This window comes from Lynx canadensis, chromosome B2 (genome assembly GCF_007474595.2).
Source record: "Lynx canadensis isolate LIC74 chromosome B2, mLynCan4.pri.v2, whole genome shotgun sequence".
Taxonomy (NCBI): Eukaryota; Metazoa; Chordata; class Mammalia; order Carnivora; family Felidae; genus Lynx; species Lynx canadensis.
Window position 1 is genome coordinate 13,244,959 of NC_044307.1, and position 22,183 is coordinate 13,267,141.

Consider the following 22,183-nt stretch of genomic DNA (forward strand, 5'->3'; position numbering starts at 1 on the left):
CTTTGTCCTGATAAATTTCCCCAAACCTGAAGTATTTATTTGACTCGCAGCATATCAATCCCATATTCAGCCATCTTGCTAAATCTGCTTTTCCAATAATTTGTATGTGGGCCTGGGAGTTGTTTTGTGTAGATGGTAAGTTTTGTTGCTTCCCTCCTAATGTGTACAACTTCCATTTCTTCATATCTTTTATACTGGCTAGAACCTCCAGAGTAAAAGTAGTTGAAGACCTTTATTCACATTTTGACTCCATCAGAGTTAAATGTGAAAGAGAAATTACATCTTTTGGAAAATAGTGGACAACCTTTAAGACCTCAGGGTAGAGAAAGATTTCTTTTTAATGTTCATTTATTTACTTTGAGAGAGAGCACCAGTGGGGGAGGGGCAGAGAGAGAGAGAGAGGGAGAGAGAGAGAATCCCAAGCAGGTTCCATGCTGTCAGTGCAGAGCCTAACGTGGGGCCTGGTCCCATGAATCGAGATCATGACCCAAGCTGAAATCAAGAGTTGGATGCTTAACTGACTGAACCACCCATGCGCCCCAAGAAAGATTTCTTAAAGAAGGCATAAAAAGTACCAACCAAAAATACTAATAATTTTTATCAAAAGTTCTACTCATTAAACAACACCATGAAAAAGTGAAGCAATTCATAATACAGAGGACAAGTGTTCATAAAATAGGAACAACAAACCAATAAAAAGAGGGCGATAACCCAATAGAAAAGTGAGCAAAAGCTATGACCAGGCATTTTACAGAAGAAAATAAAAGAGTGGCCAGTAAACATGAAAATGTGTTTTGGATTTGATTAGTAATCAGAGAAATACAAATTGAAACCACAAATCTGTACTCATTAGATTAACAAAAATTTAAGCCTCGAGTGTCTGTGTGGATGGTCATTATTTGCAGAGGACAGTGTGGTTTCTTGCCTTGCAAGAAACATGATGAGGAACGACTAGAACTAGAGGGTGTAGATCCATTGCCACGATTGCATTAGAAAGCATGAGTTGGCACTAAGTAAGAGTTGAAGTTGCATATACGTCTCCAAGAGCAGTTCTGTTCCTGGGGATATTTCCAGAGCATTGCAGCTCAAGCTTTCCCCTGAGAACATTGGTATGGCACATATTTCCTCTGATAATGTCAGCTTTGCATTTATTACCTAGGAAATAGAGGAGGCTCCTTGAAGTCAGAGGTGGCTAGGCCCGGGCAGGTGGCTACTCATCCCAGGTCGCGTTGAGCCTGTCTGGGAGGTGAGGGCACTATCTTGGATGCAGCTGTAACTCATTTGTGAGACATACACATGTGCACCAGGAGACTTGTATCAGGATGTTTGAGCAGCTTTTCCAGAACTTTCGGCAGTTACACAGTCCCATCTACAGAATAAATTCTAGTGTTATTCGTAAAATCAAATACCACACAGCAGGGACGATTAGTGTACTACTGCATCTGTGTGAATCAGCATGGGGAGGCCCACAGTGTTCAACAAGTACTGTATTCTGTAGAGGAGCTTTAACAAATAATTCTTTTGATTGTACAAAGTGTTTTATAATGAAATATATAGGAGAATGAATTTCCTGTAAGATACGTTGTTGAATTCATGCTATTTGAGGTTCTTAAATTTATTTTATAAATTTATAAATTTATTTTATAAATTTAATTTATGTGGGTTATTGTAAGACCCACATCTGATCAAAAGTACCTCTGTTGTTTTCCGAAATACAGTACTCAGCTTTAAAGATGAAAGTTTACTGGGGCGCCTGGGCGGCTCAGTCAGTTAAGCATCCAACTTCAGCTCAGGTTATGATCTCACGGTTCATGGGTTCGAGCCCCATGTTGGGTTTTGTGATGACAGCTCAGAGCCTGGAGCCTGCTTTGGATTCTCTGTCTCCCTCTTTCTACCCCTCCCTCCCTCCTTCCCTCCCTCCCTCTCTCTCACTCAAAAATAAAGAAACATTAAAAACATTTTAAAAAAATGAAAATTTATCTTAAATTCCTCTGATGTATTGTTGAGACATATGTAAATATTTAAAACGTCTATCTATAATATGCATGGTGTTAACCTAGGATGAGTTTATTTTGTCAGACTGTCGCTCATGTATCTTTGGTGGCCTTGAACCAAACAGTTTCAACCTGCTGGGGCAAATACACTTAGGAACCATTCAGTCTTTTCTGACACATTATTTTATACTCATCTTAAATTTTAAAGCTAGTTCTTACTATATAGTCTTAAAATTCAGATGGTATCTTAGAAAATGAACAGTTGTAGTTTGTCTAGGTTTTTCTACACCTTTTTTCTTTTTCAACAAGTTCTTAAATTTTTTTTCTTTCTAGCAATATATAAATGAATAGTTAATAATGACGTTAGGGGTTAGACTCTGAGGGCAGTTTTTAAAAGTCAGACTCTCAGTACATTATTTTCTTATTCCTATTATTGTAAATACTTGTTTGCCTTCAAATTGAACCCTTAAGATTCATGGTTTAACAATTTGAAGTGTAAGCTGGTTAAATTAGACGTGCTTCTCTGTCTTTGCAGTCCAGCGTGGCTCTCTTCTGTGGTTTCACCGAACTGCGTGTTGGAAATCCTAGTTTCTGCGCTAGCACGTTTGACCTTGGGCACCTAACCAAGTCTCTCTGTTGTTTGTTTCCTCATCTATAAAATGGCACGCATAATACCACCTATCCTGCTTACCAAACAACGTTGTTTGGCAATCACATGAAATTATGTACCCCCAAAGCGCTGAACTATTGAGTTTCATATACAGTTGGGTACTATTATTAGCTGTCTTGTCATTCGTTGGCATTCTCCTTCCAGTGTCTTCATTCTGCCTTTAGTACCCAACAGAAGGAATTTTGGAATGAAGCTGTGGGTTTGTCTTCCTGCTTAAATTTGGTTTCCTAGTGGTAGATCTGGTTTTATTCAGAACTGTTTATTTAGAGGTGGAAAAATTAGCCTTCTTGTGATCATTTCTTACCATGAAGTCAAGTTGATTGTTTTTTTAGAACCTTTTCTTTTGCCAGCATTTTCGCTTCTTCCTTTCATACAGCCTTGTAGCACAAGCCCTAGAATATTAAGCACATGAGCTTCAGTGTCAGATTCCATAGGATTGATCTCAGTCCACTCTGGCCCTTGGGAAAGTGACGTAACTTTATTACGCCTCAGTTTCCTCCTCTGTAAAATAGAGGTGATAATAGTGCTTAGTTTATAAGGTTGCTGTGTGCTCTAAGCGAGATAATGTATGTAAATCGCTTAGCACAGGGCCTGGTACACAGAAAATGCTCAAAATGTTTTAGTTTTATTACGTAATTATTGAATCCGTTCAGTCTCTCATTCTTTCCAATTAAAATGGCATGTTAGTGTATTCTGATATATTTTTTCTATATTATATATATTATTTCTCATGTCCTATATTCAGAATATAATTTTCAGTTTTCCGGAAGGCAAGAACTAGATTGTAGTTGTTTTAATATTTATGCTGCACTTTAATTTTCAGTAAGACATGGTTAATATCAAAAAATTATTCTAGATTTTTCAGATTCACCTGATTAACCAGGATAGTTAAGCTTTAACAGACTTTGTAAAAAAAAAAAAAAGAAATAATAATGCACTACATACCTAGAAAAATATATTATTTATCCTCAAGTCAGCCTGTGATATAGGAATTATTTTTTCTTCTTTAGAGTTTAAAACCCGGAGCTAAAAGAATTTGGGAGACCTGCTACCAGGACATAAGCATCAAGTGGGCAGAATTTATTCTGTTTCGTTCACCATTGTGTCCCCATAGCCCAAATAGGGAGTGGTCAGGAGAAGTTTGTATGGATAAATTTTATGAACACAGATCCTTGTTTCAAGCCTCAGTTCTCTTAGTCTGGCATCACGGCTATATATATTAACATTGCTCAGCATTACTTAGACTCCTCTTAGGGATCTTTATAAAACTGGCTGGCAGTAGGCATTTAAAAAAATTTTTTTTTAACGTTTTATTTATTTTTGAGAGAGAGTGCAAGCTGAGGAGAGGCACAGAGAGAGGGAGACACAGAATCCAAAGCAGGCTTCAGGCTCTGAGCTGTCAGCACAGAGCCCGACATGGGGCTTGAACTCACAAACCGTGAGACTATGACCTGAGCTGAAGTCGGATGCTTAACTGACTGAGCCACCCAGGCACCCCGACAATAGGCATTTTTAAGTAAACAAAATTAATGAGTGGTACAGCTTGAGTAAAGCTTGGTGTCACCTCTCCAGTTCAGTCTGGAGAGATGATGTGGTCTTCACTGCAGTGTGGGCTGAAAAGCAGGGGGGAGGTGTGCGAGCCTGGGGACAGAGTGAGGAAACCAGGCAGCTTCTAACCCTCTCTGTCTGAGCTTAGTTCTTTTGTTTCCATGTTGAGAATTTCTTGAATGTTAAAATGTCGAAACCCAAGCAATCTAGCACCACGTACAAATAATTTTGCATCTAGTTTTGATATTTTATTTCTCTAAAGTTCTCTGTTACTTTAGTGAGATTCAGTAACAATTTGGTATATTCATGCTCTAACTTCTGAAAAATCTTAATCTTGGGATGTGTAAATTATCTTTTTTTAAACCGTGAACTCTGATTTTCAGACAAAATTCAAATACATTTTCTGTTAGATAATGAATTTGCAGTCTTTGTATTTACTGTACTAATGTGGTCTCTTTCACAGTGCTTGCTTACCATTGGTGATGTTTTCAGAAGATGACCTCTCCTTGATCCTTCTAAATCTTATCCTAAGTCTTCTCTCTCCCACCATGTTACGACCAAAACAAAATTGTCTGGGAGAAACTGATGACTGTCATTTTTTCCACGGTCCTCAGTAAAAGAAGTTAGAATTCTTTTAGGCCGGTCTAGTATGTCACTGCCATGCTATTAGGAGCTCTTCACATCTGAATTCCTTGTTGACATAAATCCTTTTCTCCTTTTTCTGGAATTGATCACTTGCCTCAGTCATTCCTTCGTAGACAAGTACTGTTGACCTTACTTTATGCAGTACGTTCCTCTTTAAATGTAAAGTGAATCCTATATATTATAAAGGCATCAAGGAGCTTTTCTGTTAAAAAAAATTCCTTTCGTAAAGCAAATAATTACCCGGTAATTGTGTTTCGGGTTGTTTTTTGTTTTCCTTTTGGTTGTTAGTGTTGGTTTTTTGATTTATTTTCCTTCTAGATTTGGATTTTCAAATACATAGTTTACTTAAAAGTAGGGTGTACTTAGAAGAGATTTCTGAGGTCATTTCTGAACTTTCTCTTCTCCGGGTAAAGATGCACGGAGACCAACAGTAATTTGAGGTTTTCTGCACTGAATATTAAGTTGGTTCTTTTCTAAGAAAGAAAACAACTTCAGTTTTCTTTAGGTTGTCCTGTTGTGGGACACCAGCAGAGGGGTTTTTAAAGCTAACGTTGAGCAACTCTCATTGTGCTGTCATTTCCTTGTGCCTGAAATCGGGTTTTGCTTTACTCTTGCTCCTCTGTGTTGCAGCTGGTGGACAGTGAGGTGGTTATGCTCTCTGCACACTGGGAGAAAAAGAAGACGAGCCTCATCGAGTTACAGGAGCAGCTACAGCAGCTTCCAGGTCTAATAGCAGATTTAGAATCCATGGCAGCAAATCTGAGTAAGTGTTAACGTTTGTGTCTGTACATGACTTGTAGGAATGAAAATAATTTGGACAGGACTCAATATGAATTCAATGCCTTCTAAGAATACATTACAGTCTTGGTCAACATGATTTTGTTTGGAAAAGAGTGAGTTATAGTTAATTTCATGTTCTGATTAACTGAGGATTAGGCAGGAAATGGTTTTAAAGTCTAGAAGTTATTTCTAAAATATATGCTAACCTTTTCTGCCTCAGTTCAGCCTAAGAAATATAAATTGTTGATTCTTAGAGTGACTCAGGGTTGTGTGTGACATCAGATCTCTGTTTAAAAGTATAAATGTATAAAGTAAAAGGGGTTATAGTGACTTGTTCTGGTTGTAGAATGTCCTCTAAAAGTCATTGCTTTAAAAATGAGGTCTTCTTAGAGCTTCGTATCTTCAAATAGGTTTTTTCCCCCTCCTTGAACACTTGAGAGATGAAAGAAATCCAGTTCAATGAGGGTATCTGTTTGGCTAAATTGATACCTTGTGGAAGTTTATATGTATATATTTATAATTATATATATAATTATAATTATAAATACATATATTGTAGTTTTCATTGTAATAAATTACACTCATATTCTTGATTTCTTGAGTTTATAATTAAAAAAATGCCTTTTTTCTTTGCCAGTGCCACATTTTAGGATAACACTGTGGCTCACTGTTTTCTAACCAAGCTTAAGATCTTAGTGAAATGTAGGAGTAGGGGTATCTACATGGGAGATCAACTTCCTGGGGCAATAACCTGATCCAGTGTTGTAGGTAAGAAGGTGAGGATACCCTATCATCTCTCCTTGTTTTTCAGTATTTTCTTTTCTTAAGCAAAACAAAAATGATTTACAAAGCAAATCATTAGTAAATTTGACAACAGTTTTTTGTGTGTGGATAAAATGGACCCGAATGGTATTTAGAATGTTGTTGCTGGTAACCGTAGCTAACATTTATAGCACCTGTTATATGTCAGACATTGGTAGGTGCTTTACAAACATTATCTTTAATCCTTACATGAAACCTTTGAAAGTAGCTATTATTATCCCATTTGACAGCTAAGGAAAGTAAGACTTGGAGAGACTCTGGCTCACTCAGGGTCACGCAGTTCAATGAGATGTGGATGCAGGATCCCCGTCACAGCGATGACGCCCTCAGTGGGGATGACAGTTTGGAAGCTGTCAGTAGCCTCTTGGACTGACTATTCTTAAGTCTCTGGCTGTTACAGAGCTCTTCTGGTGGTGGTGTTTTGTGATTTCCGAAGGCAGGGCATGAAAAAGCAATTCTGGGTCTTAAGAGAAATGTCAAATAGCTGTGGTTGCCCTCTGCCTGACTTCCCTCTTGTGGGGATAGTAATGATCCTTGTCCGGCCTTTGATGGCTGACTATAGAAATAGTCTCCAAGATATTTGGAATTTTCTTCTTAGCCTCTTTCTTTTGGCTTATCTTCCTGTATCTAACAGAGTCATTTGCTGTATATTGCTTGTGTGTATGTCTTTGCAGATAGGATAACCTTCCTTCTTTTTTTCCTAGCTGGGAGTACATTCTGTTTATAGATGTTCTTTGTTCGATAGCACTTTCCTGATTAAATGCATTTTGCTGCAATTCTAATTATTCTTGTAGTTAATTCTGCTTGGGAAATGCAGTTTACAGGCGTCTTTCTTAAAATAGAATATACAGACATACCTCAGACATTGTGGGTTTGGTTCCAGACCACTGCAATAAAGCAAATATTGTAATAAAATGAGCCAAATGAATTTTTTGGTTTCTCAGTGTATATAAAAGTTGTTTTACACTACACTATAGTCTATTAAGTGTGAAATAGCCTCATGTCTAAAAAAATAGCGTACGTACTTTAATTAAAAAATACTTTTGCTAAAATACGCCAACCATCACCTGGGCTTTAAGTGAGTCATAATCTTTCTGGTGGCTCTTGCCTCCATGTTGATGGTCAGGTTGGTGCCTGCTGAAGGTGGGGTGGCTGTGGCAAGTTCTTAAAATAAGACAGTAATGAGGTTTGCGGCATTGATTGGCTCTTCCTTTCATGAATGATTTCTCTGTAGCAGGTGATGCCGTTTGATAGCCTTTCACCCACAATAGAACTTCTTTCAGAACTGGAGTCCGTCCGCTCAGACCCTGCCGCTGCTTGATCAGCTAGGTTTATGTGACATTCTACATCTTCTGTTGTCCTTTCGACAGTCTTCCCAGCATCGTCCCCGGGAGTAGATTCCAGCTCGAGAAACAGCTTTCGTTGCTCATCCATAAGAAGCATCTCCTCATCAGGTTTTATCGAGGTGGCGGCCATTCAGTCCCGTCTTCAGGTTCCACTGCTAATTTCAGTTCTCTTGCTTTTTCTCCCACATCTGCAGTTACTTCCCATACAGATGGCTTGAACTGCTCCAAGTCTTCCATCGGGGTTGGAGTTACTTTCTTCCAAACTCTTGTTCATGTTGATATTTTGACCTCTTCCTATGAATCATGAATGTTCTTAGTGGAACCTGGAAGGGTGACTTCTTTGTTGAAGATTTCCAATTTGCTTTGCCCAGGTCCATCAGAGGAATCACTATCTATGGCAGCTACAGCCTTGTGAAATGGATTCCTTAAATACTAAGACTTGAAGGCCACAATGGCTCCTTGATCCATGGGCTGCAGAATGGGTGTTGTGTCAGCAGCATGAAAACAACACTAATCCCCTAGTCCACCTCCATCTGAGCTCTTGGGTGACCAGGTACATGGTCAGTGAGCAGTAATATTTTGAAAGGAATCTTTTTTTCCTGAGCAGTAGTCTCCACAGGGGGCTTAAAATGTTCAGCAAACCATGTGGTAAACAGATTTGCTGTCATCCAGGCTTTATTGTTCCCTTTAGAGAGCCCAGGCAGAGTAGATCTAGCATAATTCTTAAGGGCCCTAGGAGTTTTGCTGCGGACTGGCTTCAGCTTAGAGTCAGCAGCTGCATTACCCCTAACAAGAGAGTCAGCCTGTGCTTTGAAGCCGGGCATTGACTTCTGTCCAGCTCTGAAAGTCCTAGATGGCAGCATCTTCCAATTGAAGGCTGTTTTGTCTACACTGAAAATCTGTTGGTTAGTGTAGCCACCTTCATTAACTACCTTAGTTGGACCTTCTGGAGAACTTCCTGAGCTTCCAGTCAGCACTATCTGGTTCACTTTGCTCTTTTGTGTAGTGGAGACGACTGCTTTCCTTAAACCTCATGAACCAACCTCTGCCGGCGTCAGATGTTCCTTCTGCAGCTTCCTCACCTCTCTCAGCCTTCATAGACCTGAAGAGAGTCAGCGCCTGGTTCTGAATTAGGCTTTGGCTTAAGGCGTGCTGTGGCTGATTCGATCTGTCCAGACCACTAAAACTTTCTCCATGTGGGCAATAAGACCGTTTGACTTTTTTGTCGTTCATGGGTTCATTAGGGTAGCACTGTTCATTTCCTTTGAGAACTTTTTCTTTGCATTCACAACTTGGCTGACTGCTTCGTGCAAGAGGCCTAGCTTTCAGCCTGTCTCAGCTTTTGGCATGCCATCTTCACTCAGCGTAATCATTTCTAGCTTTTAAAAAAAAAAATTTTTTTTTCTTTAATGTTTATTCATTTTTGAGACACAGAGACAGAGAGCAACGGGGGAGGGGCAGGGAGGGGCAGAGAGAGAGGGAGACACGGAATCCGAAGCAGGCTCCAGGCTCTGAGCTGTCAGCCCAGAGCCTGATGCGGGGCTTGAACCCACAGACTGCGAGATCATGACCTGTAGCTTTTGATTTAAAGAGAGATGTGTGAGTCTTTCCTTTCACTGAAACGCTTGGAGGCCATTGTGCAGTTACTAATTGGCCTCATTTCAGTATTGTTTCTCAGGGAATAGGGAGGCTCCAAGGGAGGGGGAGAGATAGGGGATTGGCCGGTTGGTGGAACAGTCAAAACACACACGACATTTGTCAGTTCAATTAGGTGCGCCGTCATCATGGGTGTGGTTCGTGGCATCCCAGAACAATGACAATAGTAACATCGAAGATTACTGATCACAGATCACCCACAATAATCATAAAAAAGTTTGAAATATGACAAGAAGTGCCAAAATGTGACATGAACACATGAAGTGAGCAAATGCAGTTGGAAAATTAGCACCAGTAAACTTGCTTAAAGCAGGGTTGCCACAGACTTTGAGTTTGTAAAAAAGCACAGTACCTGCAAAGCACAACAAAGTGAAGCTCAATAAAACACGCGGTGCTTGCCTTGAGGTCTTCTTGAAGAGGGAATTCTGTTTGCTTAGAAGATACCTCTGGGGGCACCTGGGTGGCTCAGTCGGTTGAGCGACCAACTTCGGCTCAGGTCATGATCTCACAGTTTGTGAGTTCGAGCCACGCGTCGGGCTCTGTGCTGACAGCTCGGAGCCTGGAGCCTGCTTCAGAGTCTGTGTCTCCCTCTCTCTCTGACCTTCCCCGTTCATGCTCTGTCTCTCTCTGTCTCAAACATAAATAAACCTTAAAAATTTTTTAAAAAGAAGATACCTCTGAAGTCTGGCTGGTTGGTTTTTATACATACTGCTAGTCTGAATTACCATTAGCATTTGAAGCATGCTGTCTTTGGTTTTTACTATATTGCAGTTTTTTGTCTGATATTGATCCTTAGTAATGAACGACTAACTGTGGCACAGATAGCTGGTCAAATCTGGGAGTTCAGAGGCCTAGTATTTGTTGGCCTAGAATTGTTGGCCACAGAGAGTGTTTTGAAATTGAGACTTTTAGATAAGTAACTTAAACTTCTTGGAATGGGTGCTGATACTCTTTACAATAGGAAAATATCTTAAAGCCAGATTTGGTGGGCAGAGTCGTGTAAACATGTATCTAGATCATTAAGGTATTTTATGAAGTCATTTTAAGGAGTTTATGTATCATTCTTAGATATTGGAAACACTGCTGTAAATGTTTGCTCATATGTTACTGGATTCTTTTATTTTTTGGTAGCCTCAAAAAAGTAAAATCTCTCTTACCACCTGAACACTTTGATATGTTACAAAGCTTAAATAGTTAAGCAATAGTAAAAAAGTTTGAAAAACTAAGAGGGACTAACTGACCTGTATACAGTCACAGGATTCCCCTAACTTCTTTGAACCTTGTGCTTTGTTGCTGTCAGATCTAACATCACATCCAATCAGTCCCTCCATCTTCCAGGCCACACAGCGCTTTTAGTCTTGCTTTGCTTTCTAGGGCATCTAGAGATGCTTATTACAGAGTAACAGATTTACATGATGGAAGAGATTTGAACCTTTGATGATGCTTTTAGCTCCCGTATCCTATTGCTTAATACATACGACTTCGGATTACATGATCCCTTGGGAATTGTGAAGTGAGAACGGATAATTCCTTCATTTTTTTCTTTTTTCAAATGGATTGTGATCCCTTCATCTTACATAAGCCTGTGTAATAGATAATTAGTGGTAGTTTGTCATTTAAAAAGGAAATGATAAATACTGGGAACTGGAAAATAACGGCTGTGGACTAGTCTCAGACCTAGGTTTGGATCCCAGTTTCGCAACTTCCTGTGAGACCCATGCAGGTTTCTTGGCTGCTCCAAGCTTGCTTCTTTGTCTGCAGAAAGAGAATGAGAGTACCTGCCTCTGAGGGCAGTCGGAGGGTTGAATGAGATGACACGTGTAAATATAGCACTCCACTCCATGCTTAGCACCAATGTGGCTTCTACTGTGAGCCATGGGCTCTTTGTAGGCTCTGGGAATACAGCACTGACCAACACTGGGTGCCCCCCATCGAGATGCTGACTTTCTAGGGGCGCCTGGGTGGCTTAGTCGGCTAAGCGTCCAACTCTTGATTTTGGATCAGGCCGTGATCTCATGGCTCATGGGATCAAGCCCTGAGTTGGTCTGTGTGCTGATAGCACAGAGCCTGCTTGGGATTCTCTCTCCGCCCCCCGCCCCCCGTCCCTACCCTGCTCGTGCTTTCTCTCTCTAAATAAACAAATAAACATTAAAAAAGAAAAGATACTGATGTTCTAGGGGAAGTCTCTCTCTAGCCTTTGAATTTACAAAATCCCTGTTCTTTGACAGAAGGGTTTGGATAGATATTATGCAATTTAGCTTGTCTTGTAAAACTGTGTAGAATGCAGTCACAGCATGAAATGTGTTGATGAACAGGGTAGCATTCTGAACATTGAGAGATCGTGTATAAGGAGACAAATGGAATGTTGTCAGCCAGATTCTGTACACGTTCTTCTTCTGAAATAACCACAGCATGCCTTTTATCCTAAAACTGGTAAAATGTTTGAAAAGTATTTGTTGACTTCTCTTGAACTTCCACTAGAGGGAAGCCTAACCCTATTCCTTTATTGAAGTTTAAAATGTTAAGGGCTCGTCTGAGTTTTCACTGTTGCTTAGTTTATTTTCAGTGACCTACTTTGAAAAGACTGTTCTCGTCATCCAGAAGAATTTGTGAATTCTTCGATAACAAAGTGCTGTAAGAGAGTGACAGCCATATACTGAGCTTCTGTCTTTCTTTTGCTCCGACCTAACCTGATAACGTTGTTTTGCTTTCTTTTTACAAGTTGAGAGGGCGTCTGGCAGGGAGACTGCCACAGCTGCAAGTGTTCCGTGAACTAGATTATTTTATTGTTCAGGTTATTTCTGAGATTAGACCGATCAAGAGGCATATTAACTCTCTTCAGACACCTTTTCATGTACTACAGAGACCTCGTTTGTTCCATAATGGCTTTTGCAAATTAACGCACTTTTTAAAGTTCCTCGTTACCATACTGTCACTGCCGTATTATCTTAGTACATAAAAGAGTAATGGAAGCATTTGAAGAATCTTTCAAGTCTTTTAGTACCTGGCCTCTGTGACCTCTGGGTTTGCAACCAAAGAAGATTTCTTTCTTCCTTGAGGCTAATTAGTGTGTTAGAAAAGTAATCACTAAGTATGAAATCATTTTAGTGTGCCAGCCCATTCTTTGTATATCAGTGGTTCTGCTGCAGATAATACGTATTTGAGACAAATGGCACAAAGAAAAATTCCAAAGAGAATCGCTCTTCCTCTGGGACCATCTCCCCACAAAGATTTGTGAAGCTCTTTCCTGCACAGCTGTCAGGCATTCCCACGTGGCTTTTCACAATAAAACTCCACCTATCTTTTCCACTGATCACTAAGTGAGACATATGCTGTTGTTACAGTGAGCAAAACGGTCAAATCTGAGCTTCTTGTCGAGGTACGTTTGTGTCTGTGGAGGCCTGCTTGTGTTTTTATGTACACACGTTCTCTATGTGATTCATTTCGTAATGGGAAATGAGAAGGCTGTGACAGGGGCGTTCAGCTTCTGCCATTTAGGTGTAGTATACGATATTCAGAGGACATCATCCTGTATATGCTTGTCATTATCACTTAAAGGGTTTTTTTTTTTTAAGTTTTTAATTGATTTTTGTCAGTACAGTGGATCTATGTTTGATTACTGATTTCAAGCCTGTTAAGAATTAAAATGGAAAATTCCCATTGCTTCTACTGTTGTAGCTCACTGATTTGGGCCTTATGTGACATACTGATGACAAAGTGTCATCGTGTTGTCTAATGTTTTCTAAGTACTCTGCCCGTGTTTAATTTATTCTTTTTACAAAATTTAGCATAGCCCTCTAATATTTAAGTTAGAGGAACATGAATCATGCATTTGCTTTTTTGGTTATTATTTTATGTTTTGGTGGGATAGAATCATTCTTAGTTGAATTTGGTTTATATCCTTTGTATTAGGGGATACAAAGATACAAACATATAATTATTACCCATAAGGCCCTCACTGTTTCCTGAGAGAGAGGTTAGTACACAAATGGTTGTATAATATCAAAACATAAGCTCTGTGTAAGGGTCAAAGATGTGTGGAAGCTCAGAGGAAGAGAGAGCCCTGCAGCCCAGAGGAGGAGTAGCACCACCCCCGTCCCCCGCCCCGGACCCCCCAGCCTGCAAGGGGAGCACGAGGTTGGGCAGTAGAGACAAGCAGAGGCATCTCAGGGGGACAGGTGGAGTCAGCGAGACAGGAATATGAACGACTCATCTTGGAGTGATGAGTGGTCCTGAAGGTAAGAAGTGGTGAGACTGGAAAAGTAGGTTGTGGCCCTGGGAGGGGTGGGGTTATAGATTTCCGGGTACTAAGTTAAGGAGTTAAACTGGATTCTTAAAGTGCTCGGGAGCCTTTAACTTTCCAAAGGAGAGAACATAAATATGGATTTGATGGTAGCAATAAAATGGCCCCCGAGTCTCCCAAGTATTCTAGATCTAGATTTGCCATTCAGAAACATAACGACAGGATGCTGTCATCCAATTAGGAAGGACATATGGTTTGTTTGTTTCTTATATAGTAGTTCCAGGTTGGTACTAAATCAGTCACATGTTTCACTTGGTGGCTATTTTATTAAACCAAGTATGATCTGGGGTGGTAAGTTTCATATGTATCTAGAAGAGAATTTCTCTCCATGAGAAATTAATTGGCCTGCCTGGGAATCAAATCATTTCATTCAAGTTCCCAGCCTCATTAGCTCTATAGCCAACCAACAGAGCTAGACTCTAAATAGAAATTGCCAGCTGTCCCCCCTCCCCTCCAAAATTATATATACACACACACACACATATGTGTATATATATATCTTCAAATATAGAATAATTATTGCTTCCATTACTTATTTTCTTTTTAGCAAAATCATTTGAAATTCAGTCCTCCTCACTTAAAAGGGATCTTAAGTCTAACAACACGGTTTAGAGTATAATTTATAGGTATTTAAGTTTGCTAGAAAAAAATGAAACTTATTGATTTTTGGGGGGGGGGGGGTCTTTTAGATCCATAGGTGTTTACAACATGATCATTACTGGTCTACAAAATTACTAGTTTTAAATGACCTTTGCAAAACTTAGCTAATTTTTATACATTTTTTTCCCTGCATTTTTTATAGTCAGTTTTAAATTACTTACTGTCAAATGCTAAGTTAGGTATACTTTGTATTTATATTTATCTGTAAGTATACAGTATTTATATACTTTACCCCCCTGGACCCTTTTGACATCTTTGCAAGATGTGAGTTGTTAGCCCTTTTTTCACTGATGAGATGTCTCCCCTCATCCGTCAGGAGCAGAGCTGGGTTTCCAAGCTATGCTTCAAAGCCCTACTCCTGACCAGTCCCCTATAAGCTAAGGATGACAAGGTAACGTGCACGATGCTGTAGGAACCGAGTAGCTTAGAGTTAAATGGATTCCATATTAAATTTAATTATTCTAGTTCTTCTCACTAATCAAAGTGAAATAGCCGTTTAAATAATCCTATTAGCTATGATCCCCTTTTAAGACCCTGTCAAGCTGGTTATAACAGAATGAGCTGAATATTGCTTCTTCAGGGCCAGTAGTACCAGCTCTGACACTAAGGCTCCTATTAATTTTTCCATTTAGTGTAATAACAGAAAATAATCTAAACAGCAATGAATATAATAACATTATTTTGCTTGTTTTCCCCCCGTAAATTCACTATGTACTGTTCAAATCATTATTGAAAATCTCAGATTCAATTCCTCATTGATTGACACTTAGAGTTTGCATATTGTTCGAGGTAAGGCTTTCCATAATCATATATATTAACAGTCTTTTGTAGCCCCTGAAGATACATTCAAAACTGTTATGAACTGCATTATCATCAGCCCTTTGCAGACTTCCCAGTGCTTGACAGTGTATCAATATAAGTCAGTACCTAAAATGTCTTTGAAGAGGAGTGCTAAACTGTCATCACGTTTGTACTTTTCAGTAACATTTTATTTTCCACCCCAAATTCGTGTCTTTAAGCCCTAAGCCTTACCAAATAGAAGAGGGAGGTTTTATAGATAGCATAGATATTTAGTCAGATCTTTGGATCAAAGATTAATGACACAAACAGGCCAAAATTTGCATCCTAATAAACCTAGAACTGCAAGTTGAAATTTGAGGAGTTTGCTTCCAACCCAGACGCCAACAAAGCTTATTTGGAAAGTCCTCAAAGTCTAGTGGCTACGTGAAGGAATTCGATGCACAGAAATTATAACTGGAGAGCGGCACAGCCAGCTTACTCCTTGTCTGCTGCCCCTTGCCTTCCCCACTGGGCGGCTGTGACTTCCAGATTTGGGAGTCAGTCTCTTGCTGGACCTTTCCCTCACTCTTCGTCGTCTGTGTTAGAGGCCACTCTTTTGAGTTTCCCGAGCATCGCATGCCTCGCTCTGCCAGGCCATGTTGTCTCTGAAATATGTCTCCCCTCTACTTTAAGCTTGAGGGGCACAAGGACTGTCTTTTTCATCTCTGTATCCCAGGATCTGGCGCATGTAGTATTTGGTAAGTGGCCGCAGTGCTGTTTGGGTTCTAACATCTTTGACGTCTAAAACTTCTCTGCTGTCTGAGAAGACAACCGGATTCTCCCTTCGGCAGCTATGAAGTCTTGGTTCACTTGGTCCCCTGTTAATTCAAAATGACTGTTGTGTAAGAGAGACTCGGTTCTGATTCCCAACTGCCCTTCAGTAGCTAGGTGACCTTGTGCAAGGCGGTGAATTAATTTCTGCAGACTTTGGTCTTGAATCTTTTAAATGAAGGATGTGACTGCATAATCTCCATGTTCCGGTGAAGCGGAGAGCTCTGTGGCCTTAGAGGCACAGTAGAGACCGGTGGACTGGTGGGCAGAGCTGCCTCTTCCCCACCACCCACGACCTGTGCTTACTGAGCACCTGTCCCTTCTCTGCCGTGACTTGTGAAGATTGACGTATATCATTTGCCAAGGCGAAACAAGTGCTCTGCTCACGTAACTTAGAATCTCGAATTTTAAATCACGCTTGGTATAATTTGTGTTAATTCTAATTTGCCATATTCTCATTTGAAAATTGATTATTCACATGTGGTAGATGGGATCATTAGGATATCACATGAGATAAATCACAATGCTCTGTTGCCTCCTCATCCTGGTTAATAGCGTATTTAAAGTGTGTTGGAAAATTACGTCTTGGAAATGAAATCTAAAAAGAAGCTCCAGACAATTTGAAGTGTATTTTAAAGTGGGTCAGTGTGTTTTATTTTGCTTCAAGAAAGCTTAACAAAGAATCTTAAATAAAGGCAAACCAATTTCAGCTTTTAACTTTTGGACATTTTTTTCTTTCTTTTCTCCATGATCGAGGATTCTGATTGTTTTTGTTTTTGTTTTATTTGGACCTTATGTACTTTCAGCTCATTTAGAGGCTAGCTTTGAGGAAGTAGAAGACCACCTGCTGAATCTGGAGAATTTATGTGGACAGTGTGAATTAGAAAGATACAAACATATGCAGTCCCAACAATTGGAAAATTACAAGAAAAAGAAGAGGTGAGTTTACAAAATTGGTCAACAGTATTCATTTTACGTGCTGTTCTTTGTAAGTTTGGGCTGATGAAAGACAAAGGTCGCAACTTGTAAAGCTCATTAATAAGCTTTCCAGAACATGACATATACATACATATGAATTTTGGTACCCCTGTCTGTTGCCATTTTATGGAGATGGGCTCTAGAAAGCTAAGGAGAGGATAATTGGGTCGCCTGGGTGGCTCAGTCGGTTAAGTGGCCAACTCTTGATTTCGCCTCAGGTCACAATCTCATGGGTTCTTGAGTTCGAGCCCCGCGTCAGGTTCTGCTCTGACGTTGTGTGGAGCCTGCCTCAGATCCTCTGTCTCCCCTCTCTCTGCCCCTCGCCCCCTCAAAAATAATAAGTAAACGTTAACAAAATTAAAAAATGAGAGGGGAGCAGGGCAACAAGCAAAGCTTTCCCAGAAAGCAGGAGCCCTGACCTCATTTTCTCCCAGTGGCATATCTGGAACTGCCTTTTTCCTTTTCTTTCTTTTCTCCTCCTTTATTATTAGAGCAGGAAGAAAAGGAATCAGAGCCCGGGCTGTGGAAGGAGATTCGTTGGGTTTGAATCTCTGCTTTGTCACATTCTGGCTGTGAGACCTGAAGCAAGTTATTTGATCTCTTAGCCTCGATGTCACCAGCTTGTAGTGAGGATAATAATATACCAGCTTCATTGGGTTCTTGTGAGGATTAAATGAGGTAGTAGTTATCAAGTGCAGAAAGTGCTCTGTAAGTATTAGTTATAATCAGGATTGTTGTCATTGGGCTGATGTGAACTAGATGCAGGAGAGAAGCCCCAGGGTGACAGCTTGTGGAACCAGCTACAGCGTCCCACGCAGTGCCACCTGGGATAGTGTTGGAAGGTCCACGGGCAGTCCACGGTAGCCGACAAGAGTGCCCGAGACAGTCCGCCGTCTGCCCTGTGCAGAGCAAGGAGTGGAGCTTTGAGGGGGTTTGTGATAGGTGCAGGGAGACAGAAGTCATGGGGTTGGAGTCAGGCTTAGGTCGAAGAGCAGACATAGAGGGAAAGGGAGAAAGATGGGTTAGGCGGAGCACCCTATTGATTTTAAGATTATTGATAAATTGAGGGGTGCCTGGGTGGCTCAGTCGGTTGAGCGTCCGACTTCGGCTCAGGTCACGATCTCATAGCTCGTGAGTTCGAGCCCCGCATTGGGCTCTGTGCTAACAGCTCGGAGCCTGGAGCCTGCTTCGGATTTTGTGTCTCTCTCTGTGCCTCTAACCCACTCGTATCCTGTCTCTGTCTCTCTCAAAAATAAACAAACATTAAAAAAAACACTTAAAAGGTTATTGATAAATTGAGTAGTTCTGGATCTAGGGTGTGGTGATTATAGGAGGAGGGTGTTGTTGACACCCACAGCAAGTGCTGTTCACTGGAGTGCAGGAAGTAAGAAGGGGAAGCTGATATATAGGTACTGTAGATTATCACACTGATGTCATGGTTTTCTAGAATAATGCCGAGGGATAGAGCAGAGATGAAAACTGAGTATTCAGAAATTTTCAGTCAGGTCCTTGTGTTCCATCCTAGGGATGGGTCTTAAGTGTTACTGAACCATAAGGATCACCTGGGTGGTGTTTAACATGGAGACTCCTGGACTCCATCATTGGACCGTCCCAGTGCCAAAGGAAATTCCAGCGGTTTTGCTGTAGACAAGCATTCCAGGTGATTCTGATATGCGCACTTCAGGGAGAGACCTTTTGAGAGACAACCAGGAGGAGGTGGGATTGGGTTGTGTGCAAGCTCTAAATGGAAGGGCTTCAAAAGGAGCTCCAGGGGGGGCTGTGAATAAAATTGTTTGCAGAAGTTTGTAAGTGTATGAATTTTTCTGGAGGTGCTTTCTGTAAATTGCATTTGCCTACATAGATTACCAGAGTGTAGGTGGCAGCATTGAGTATGGAGTCCTTGTCAGAGAAGTGACTTTGGAAGGAGTGGGTGAGTACTGGGACCCAGGGGGTTTCAGACTGAAGCACTGGGGCAGGAGAGATGAAGAACTTTCCCTCAAGAACAATAGAGCAGGGGCGCCTGGGTGGCTCAGTCGGTTGAGCGTCCGGCTTTGGCTCAGGTCATGATCTCACAGTTTGTGGGTTTGAGCCCCGCGTCTGGCTCTGTGCTGACAGCTCAGAGCCTGGAGCCTGCTTCGGATTTTGTGTCTCCCCCTCTCTGTCTGCTCCTCCCCCACTCGTGCTCTGTCTCTCTCTCTCTCTCCCTCTCTCAAAAATAAATAAACATTAAAAAAAAATTTAAAAAAACAATGGAGCAGAGTTAGAGATGGTTCAGCTGGTCTACAATTTTAAATGGAAAAGTAGGGAAATACTCTGTTGTGAGGATGTTAATCATATAACTTAAGTTTATTATAACACAGGTTTCAAGGAGCCTGGTAGGAAGGCTTAGAATTTTGAAAGGACATTTTTTTTGGAAGTTGGGCAGTTTGGGTGCAGGTCATGTGACCCTAGGAGTTACATGGCTTCTCCATCTGTAAAATGGGGAAAACAATAGGACATTATAGGGTTATTTTAAGGATTCAGTTGGTGTAGTGCTTAGAATAGTGCTTGGCACACGGTAGGTGCTATGTCGGGTGGCCAGTGCTGGCTGACTTATAGGAGTACTTGTTCAACTGTGAGTAGATGGGTATTCCGTATTTTTATGCCGTTATGTTTTGTAGCTACTTGAACACAAGAATTATACGAGCATTGTGGTTTTTCTATCCATATGCATTATGATTATTTGAAACACCTTATGTGATACTTTAATATGTAAAATTAAATTTCAGGTTTTCCTAAGTTGGTTAGACAGAAGAAAGTAATACAATGTGGAACAGTGAGATTTTATATCATTCTTTTCTTCACTTTCACCCAGTGACTTAAATATATTTTAATTAGTGCATTCTAATTTATATATTATAAAACGAAAATTAACTTTAGTGTTTGGAGAGCAGCATCACCTGTCATTTAAATGAAAGCCAAAGTGCACTGAACAGGTCCATTTCACGTAATTGAAATGACAGAGTATTCGTCTTTCAAGAGGTAGAATTGTGTAGTACCAAGAGTGTGAGAGGACCCAAGTCCTGACTTCCGTCAGTTACCAGCTTGGGCGCAAGCCATTCTTCCTTTTGTGTGTTATCCTGTTGTAAAGCTTTCCTTAATCTGGAACCTTCTTGATTAGCGTCTGAAAGCCTTCTAAACAAAAATTACCCCTTTTTAATAAACTTAGATGTGATAAACAGATTCGTTGGTAAGCGCCTGTTACTCTGAAATACCTAGGAAAAAATAGCCTGGCTATGAGGACTCCAGTTTATAATCAGTGGCTTGAAATCTACAGGTAAAATAATGGTAAATATTTCATACTCTGACAGGCCAAATTTTTAAAACTTACAAAATTACTTTCTATTTCTCAAGGACAGCATCAAGTTAATGTAAAATGCCTTAACAGTTAAACCTGTTTTTTGGTGAGAAATTTCAAAGGTGAGAAGTTTAAATTAACTTGTACTTTGAGTTTCTGAGACTTTGTCTAAAAAAAAATTATATATACAGGTATTTATCTGTTAATACTTAATAGTATCTTTATAAAGTATCTATTAATAAGTGCCAAAGTATTTTGTATCTAATTGTCTAGTGACAGTGCCTTGTGATTTAAAGTCTTTTTTAATCCTGAAATGATGATTACTATGGCTTTAATTCAAAATTATTAACAGAAATACAGTTTGTTTTGGTTATTGTGGAAAGTTCTTGAAGACCTAAGCTTGAATTTCTCCTCTGCTGTTTGCTGCCTGTATGACCTTTTGCACATGACTGATCTTTGGCTTCCCTATCTGTAGCGATAATGATCCTTTCTTGCAGGGTTATGGAAGATAAGAGACAGTTTTGTTTTGTTTTAAGGGCCAAATAAAAGCCTTTGCACATTTAACTCACAGAATCACTCATAATTCTCAGTTCTAGTTAACTTTCTAAATAAAATAGTGGAAATGTTGAGTATGAAACATTGCTCAATACTATTTATAAACTGTCATCTTTCTGAAACCTTGAACCTACTTTAATAAGCATATAAAAAGATGAAGTCTTTTTTTCAAAGAAATTGTTTTTGAAGCAATATATGTAGTCAAGCTATACACACACAGACACACGCATACATGTATACCTAAATACATATAGTTGATTAATTCTTGGTGGTAGGAGAAATAGTTTGTTTGGATTGACAACACTGAGAAAGTAGAGCAGTTTTATCCAGTCAAGATTCAGATTGATCAAAATCGTCTTTTAAATAACCATGTACAACATTTATTATTCAGAGATGTTTTATTTATATTTTAGCTTCTTGGTTACTTCAATCTTGTATCAAAACTGGGAATGTGATGAAGGCTGCTGTAATGACACCAAAGTAGTTTAAATTGATACAGATCTTCCATGTAACACCATGGGTTGAACACAGTCACTTGTTTTCACTGTAACTTTGCAGAAACTTTACTTTTTAAAGTTACAGTTCAGACGAACAGAAAGACTGTAAGAGGAAGTGGCAGCAGATAAGAGACGTTATCAGCATTTTGGAAAACAGGAAGATAAATGAGGAGCAGTAGCTGACAGCGGGGCAGGGAGGGGTGTAGAAGGGCCCAGACGCGAAGCATCTGGTGTGTCCCATGGGATTCTAGAAGGGCTCACGAAATGAAGGCACCTGGAACCTTGTGTTGGAAGTACACATGTGGAGAAGATACCCCCCCTCCTCTGCTCAGCCTCATGGTCACCCCAGCCCCAGCTCATCAAGCCACATAAGGTTGTTCCTGAGAGGCCCCAGACTTCGAGTCTAGACACGTTTGAGGGCAGGTGGAGATACTGTTACAGTTGGCCCTTTAAACAACGTGGTGATTATGAGCGCCAAGCCCCCACACGGTTGAATACCCCTGTGTAACTTTTGACTCCCCCCAAACTTAACTAATAGCCTACTGTTGATCAGAACCCTTACTGATAACATAAACAGTTGATTAACACCCAGGGGAGGGCAAGCAGGGGAGGGCAAAGGGAGAGAGAGAGAATCCCAAGCAGACTCCACTCTCAGCTCGGAGCCTGAAGCCGGGGCTCCATCTCAGGAACTGTGAGATCGTGACCTGAGGAGAAATCAGGAGTCCAGTACTTAACCAACTGAGCCACCCGGGTGCCCGTTTGTAGGTATTCTATGCCGTAT

The 22,183-nt window shown here is 40.4% G+C and overlaps 1 protein-coding gene across 1 annotated transcript in view; it reads left to right on the forward strand.

The window, feature by feature from the left end:
• DTNBP1 (dystrobrevin binding protein 1) overlaps positions 1–22,183 on the forward strand; it is a 132,202-nt gene that overhangs the window by 27,570 nt on the left and 82,449 nt on the right. The window contains exons 5-6 of the mRNA XM_030314810.2: positions 5,488–5,620; positions 16,842–16,974. Coding sequence (XP_030170670.1) covers positions 5,488–5,620; positions 16,842–16,974 — 266 coding nt within the window. The remainder of the gene's footprint in view (positions 1–5,487; positions 5,621–16,841; positions 16,975–22,183) is intronic.